This window comes from Sorex fumeus, unplaced genomic scaffold (genome assembly GCF_029834395.1).
Source record: "Sorex fumeus unplaced genomic scaffold, SorFum_2.1 ptg000051l, whole genome shotgun sequence".
Classification (NCBI taxonomy): Eukaryota; Metazoa; Chordata; class Mammalia; order Eulipotyphla; family Soricidae; genus Sorex; species Sorex fumeus.
Window position 1 is genome coordinate 2,214,606 of NW_026606108.1, and position 6,000 is coordinate 2,220,605.

A 6,000-nucleotide genomic window follows, 5' to 3' on the forward strand; every position below is an offset into this window, starting at 1 on the left:
AGGATTATCAAAGTTCCTGAAGAACAGTAAGGCAAATATGAGGAAGAAAACATAGAGAAATTATGATAAGAACCTCCCAGAGTTGAGAATTACAGGCACCGAGATCCAAGATCCCTGAAGGGTCCCAGAGACCCAGTCGGAAAAACTCCAAGACACAGCAGACTCAAAATGACAAAGTCCAAAGACAGAGACAGAATGTTGAATGCAGTAAGATAAAAGAATGTACAAAAGCTCATTATATGTACAGCAGAGCTATCAAATGAGACTCCGAGCCAGAAGAATATGGATGAACTCAATGAAATGACCACCCCACCAGAAATATTCTATCTAGCTAGATTATCGTTCAGATTTGAAGGAACGATGCAGAGCTTCACGGACAGGTGAAAGCTTAGGGAATCCACAGCCTAGAAAGCAGTTTTGCAAGAATGATTAAAAGAGCTTCTTAAAGCACAGGAGAAACTTCCTATCATGTGGCACTGAGTATATTACTAATAGTGCAAATGGATGTCTATTATATTAAGAAAGGTTGAAAACATAGAATTCATCATCACAAATCGACTTTCACTGATTTATTCTTCTGATCATTCTATTTGAGATTCCTTTAAGTTTCAATGGATCAAGTAGCACTGTAGCACTGTCTTCCCATTGTTCATCAATTTGCTCGAGGGGGCACCAGTAACATCTCCATTGTGAGATTTGTTGTTACTGTTTTTGGCATATTGAATACGTCATGGGTAGTTTGCCAGGCTTTGTTGTGCAGGCAGGATACTCTCAGTAGTTTGCAGGGCTCTCCGAGAGGGACAGAGGAATTGAACCCAGGTCGGCCGCATGCAAGGCAAACGCCCTACCCACTGTGCTATTGCTCTGGATCAAGTACTATGAAATAAATGTATCTTATGCCTGCCAAGGGTTGGGAGAGAATTTGGTAGAGGGAAGAGGACATTGATGATGGGTTGATGATGGAATGTTGTATGTATGAAACAACTTTTATTATGAACAACATTGTAAAACACATTGTCTCAATAAATATTCCTGGAAAAACAAAAAAGAAATCAAAATTATAGGGGCTAGAGTAATGGTCCAATGGGTAAAGCACTTGCCTAGCACATGACTGACCTGGATTCAATTCCCGGCACCCCATATGATCCCTCCAGCCCACCATGAGTGATCTCTGAGCACAAAGCCAAGAGTAATCCCTGAACACTACTGGGTGTGACCCCAAACCAATAAAGGTAAAGGTAAAGGTAAAGGCCCTCCCGTTGATCATCGATTTGCTCGAGCGGGCCCAGTAACGTCTCCATTGGAGACTTTGTTGTTACTGTGTTTGGCATATCGATACATCACGGGGAGCTTGCCAGGCTCTGCCGTGCAGGCGAGATACTCTCAGTAGCTTGCCGGGCTCTCCGAGAGGGGCGGAGGAATCGAACTCGGGTCGGCCATGTTGGCTGCGTGCAAGGCAAACGCCCTACTGCTGTGCTATCGCTCCACAGCAGTAGGGCGTTTGCCTTGCATGCAGCCAACATAGCCGACCCCAAACCAATAAATAAATTTGAATTATCACAGGAAACCTCCTGGTTGCCATGCCAATCAACACTCACTTCCAATGTCCGGTCTCAGCTTCTTGTCATATTCTCGAAGCAACTTGTTCAGAATAAGAGTCACATCGGTGTCTTGGGATTTGGGAGCTAAGACCCACTTTTGGTTTGAAGAGGAATCTTCGTATTCATCCTCGTCCACCTTCCTGGACCTGCAGTCACAGTACAAAGTGTGAGCAGACCAGCAGCAAAGGGCCCCAGCAGGAGGCACGCTTGCGATTCCCGAGAACCCCCTCCCCCAAAAATCCACTCAAATTCCCCACCTCCCTCCATCCAATCAGCAAATTTCCTCTGAAAGTAAAACTGGAAGCCCCAACAGAACCAGCTGGATGAAAAGTGCTGGCTACAAACATGGCAGAATCCATGAGAAATGGGCCCAAACGCATCCAACTTCAAATTCAAGCAGGGGCTGTGAACAGGGACCTGAGAGATGGTCAGCTTCCTGTGTTCACTGGGTGAGTTCCAGAGGCCCAGGCACAAGCTCCCTCCCAATGCCTCTCTGAAGGGGGGGGGGGGGGGGCGGGGGGGTGCTAGTCATGAACTTTCCACCCCCTGCTCCCAGATCTGGATGCAGAAGAGTAAAGTTGGGGCAGAACACCAGCCTGAGAAGTCAGCTTGGACTCTGGGCTGTCACATGCTGGCTTGGCTGGACTCTGGTCTGCACGCCCAGGAGGCCACCACCTTCTCGCTTGCCCAGGTACCAGTCTCACATGGGGTCAAGGAGAAGGTGTCAGTGGGCAAACATCTCCCTCTGGCTCCACCAACAGTGGGATGCAAACAGGACAGACTCAAGAACTGCTTCTGCAGACTCTTCCTGGTCCCATCTTGATGGATCCAAATGCACGTGGGTGTCTCTGAGCAAGGCAGCACCCCCTTCCCAGATGACCCCCACTGACAGCAGTTCTATAAGCAGAGGGGCCCTAAGTTGACCAGTGGGTGCTATCCCACAGACACTGGGGCTCACAGAACAGCAAACATCATCCCCCTGTCCTGTACTGCCCTCCCCCCGCCCGGGGGGGGGGGGGGGGTGACAGTGCTCTCTGTTTTTTCTCTCTGACCTTCCCGGACAGAAGGCACTCACACAAACTCTCGTCAAGGTCATCATGCCTGGGGCAAGCTTCCTTAAGTTACTTTTCTGGAATGATCAAAATGGTTCATTGTAGACATGAAATAGGTGCCAAGTTGGTAAAATCAACCTTTACTTTGTTGAGGCGACCAAGGCCCACACATAGCATGTTGTGTGATTCTCAATGTATATACTATGCAGGACAAACTTGAGCTTTTTATCAGAATCAACATCCCTGAGTCATGTCTAACAAGCTAGGCCAGCGCTTCTCGACCAGGGGTCTTAGGGTCCACTGTGGGTCCCCAGGATATTCGGGGGGGAGGGAGACATAGGTGACAACTGTGTAATTAATGGGGACCATGGGGACTGTGGCATGAGATAAAAAAGGACAGAGGAAGGAAACAGGTTGTTAGGAGCTCATGGCAAGAAACATGGAGAAGCACTGGATCAGGTGGTATGTGGACACAGGTACATGAGAATTCCGCCCAGGGCACAGGACTCCTGGTATGAAGTTATATGCCCATTCCTTTTGCTAGGAGGCCCAAAGTCCTTACAAACCATTCACTGTGGACTTTTATTGACACTGACTATTTGCTGTTAAGAGGAACTTGGAAAATTTGAGGTCATTCCTCAAAAAGCTAAACATTCACTGACAGCATTATCAAATACTAAATGTCAATGCAGAGAGAGAGAGAGAGAGAGAGAGAGAGAGAGAGCACTTTTGGGGCCAGAGAGATAGCACAGTGGGTAGGGAGTTGGATCCTTGGTTCCCCATATATTCCCCAGAGCCTGCCAAGAGTGACCCTAACATAGAGTTAGGGGTTAGCCCCAAGAACTGCTGGGAATGGCCCCCAAATGAAAAATCACTTTATCAGGAATCTTCTCAGAAATGAACATTTTCTCTCTTTCTAAACAAAGAATAACATGAAGCAGTTCCTTTTTTTAAAAAAAAATGGGGGGGGGCACTTAGTGCTTGACAAAGCCCTCAGTGTCAGGGACCCTACTTGGGGCTCCACCATATACTACTCAAGCTCCAGTGCTCAGAGCCATTTCCCTGACCCCAGCAGCAGGCCCTGTAGGGTGTGGGAAACTTGACGGAAAGGGCATTAGGAAGGGGACTGGGGCCAGGGATTCCCTAAACAGCACTCCACAAACCTCCTCAGCACAGAGGAGGCTCTGCCTGTCTGCCATGCCCGCCTGTCTTCCCTCTGCTGTCTCTCAGCCTCTTCATCTCCTCTCTTCCCTCCCCTACACACAGCTTTGAGCACTCGACACCAGGCCCTTCATTCTCTGCCATGAGCTCTGGCCCCAGTGCTCCCAGGATCAGCAGCTGCAGCTCTGCAGACGCTGCCTGCCTGGAAGACAAAACACTTTGTACTGAGCCGAATGAGCGCTTTGCGCTGAGCCGAATTCGCCCCCTCGTGGCCGCCAGGGGGTTTTCCTGCAATTGCATAAGCCGCAGCCGCTGAGGCCAGCCCAGGTGAGAGGGGAGGAAGGACAGCAACCTGGGTGCTCCCAGACTTCGAACACAAAAACCAAACCCCGCACCCGCACCCGCCCGCGACCCAACAGCAGCGAGAATCTAAGCTTCACCACACTGGTCCTTCTCTGCCCTGCTCCTGCAGGAGGGCTGGGTGAAGGGTGGCAGCCACCAGCATCCCCTGAACAAAGCAAAACTGTCAGGGGGTTGCTGAGTGTCTGCGAGCAGGGCCCAGGTGCTATTTTCAGGTCTCACACCTCTTCTACCCCAAGCACAGAGACAAAGAGTTGGGAGTATTTTTAAACTTCAAAGGGAGTTCTGAAGCCTGAGCCCCCAGAAAGCACTTAAGCATCTTCAAGGCTGTACTCCAGGGGGAGGGGGTCGGGGAGCCAAGGAAGAGCTGCTCCCTCCAGGAGGCAGACCTTGGGCCCAGCAGGCTGGACAGGTGGCTGATTCCAGAGTGTTCAGTGAGTGGGCTTAAGCCATTCAAGGAACAAAGAGGCTTTCCAAGGGGGTCCAGGCTACAAGGAAACTGGTTGAAAATTTAGATTTCTCTCTCCAAACACCATTGACTGAGGTTTGTCCAAGGTTTTGCAAACTCTTCAACACCCCTCAGCCAAAGAGCAGACGGTGAATGGTGGGGGCTCTGAGCTCACTGGGAAACCCAGAAAGCCCCCGTGCAGAAGGGTGGAAAGTGGGACCACTTCCTGGGAACAGGGGAAGTGTCTGCAGGCAGGGGGATCCCTGAACCCCAAGTTTCAGGCCAACAGTAAGACTCTTCAGACAGGGCTTCCCTCTCTGCCTTCAAACATCCTCTGGTACCTCTGACAGGGGTTCCCACAGGCCTCGCCACAGAAGACTTCTCTGAAGGACCAACCTGGCTCTGCGGGGCTGCTTAGACATGGCCATTCATTCAGACCAGCAGGGGGGCTAGGGGCAGGACCCCCACGTCCCTGCCAAAGTAAAGCTCAGGGGGCCCTAGTTTCTCTCAGGATGGGCCCCACCTGTGCCTTCTGGGGTCCCTCACAGGTGCCAGTGGACAGGTGCCAGTGGCCTCTGGCTGCTTGGGAAGTGTGGATTCCTCCAAACCGGGCATCTGGGGACAGGATGGGGAGGTGTGCCCTGATTTTTCTGGGGGTGCAGAAGAGGGGCACGGAAAGAATTGCCAAGAGCAGATTCATCGGCAGGCTGAACCCCACAATCTCCCTTTACTCTGAGAGCAACAGGATTTAACCCTTGCTGCGCGCTGGGGGGAGGGGTCCCAGGAACCTCCCTCCCTTCCTCCCCGGAGCCTTTCTGAGCGCCCCAAAGCTGGCCAAGGGCAGTTCTGGGTTCAACCCCCTCCCTCCGTGAGGGGCAGACAAGCGTCAGGGGCCACTGCGAGGAGCTGACCGTGGGGATGGGGCTGCGAACTCCCCGTGAGAAGGGGCAGGCGGGAGTCCGGGCGCCCTGGCCCTTGCAGGCTGAGGCGAAGGGACCCTACCCCAGCCCCTCCCCCTGCCGCCACCGCCAGCCACCCGCGGCCCCGCAGTTGCCGAGACCGGGGGGGGCGGGCAGGAGTCCCCGGAACGCGGAGCGCGCGAGGGAAACACCCCGCGTGCGGTCCGTGGCGGGGGTGCCCCGCGCGCTGCGGGGGCTGCGGACGCAGCCTGTTGGGGGACCCGCCACCCGGGGCTCCCGCACCTCCCGGACGCCCGGTTCGAAGACTCGAGCCGGGGAGCCCCCGCCACCCCCGCCCGCGGGCAGCGCCCCCCGCGCCCCGCGCACTCACCGCGCGTGCAAGCCCGAGAAGAGGCCGAGCAGGAGCAGGAGTTTGGCGGCCATGGCGGGCGCGGGTCCGAGGCCTGGGCGGCGCCGGG

The 6,000-nt window shown here is 53.4% G+C and overlaps 1 protein-coding gene across 2 annotated transcripts in view; it reads right to left on the reverse strand.

Annotated features, from left to right (window-relative positions):
- Positions 1 to 6,000, reverse strand: part of GABRG3 (gamma-aminobutyric acid type A receptor subunit gamma3) — a 449,853-nt gene extending 443,853 nt beyond the window's left edge. For both annotated transcript variants that reach the window (XM_056124363.1, XM_056124362.1), the window contains exons 1-2: positions 5,913 to 6,000; positions 1,599 to 1,747 (exon numbers count right to left, since the gene is read on the reverse strand). In XM_056124363.1, the coding sequence (XP_055980338.1) occupies positions 1,599 to 1,747; positions 5,913 to 5,965 (202 nt within the window). In that variant the 5' untranslated portion in view covers positions 5,966 to 6,000. The remainder of the gene's footprint in view (positions 1 to 1,598; positions 1,748 to 5,912) is intronic.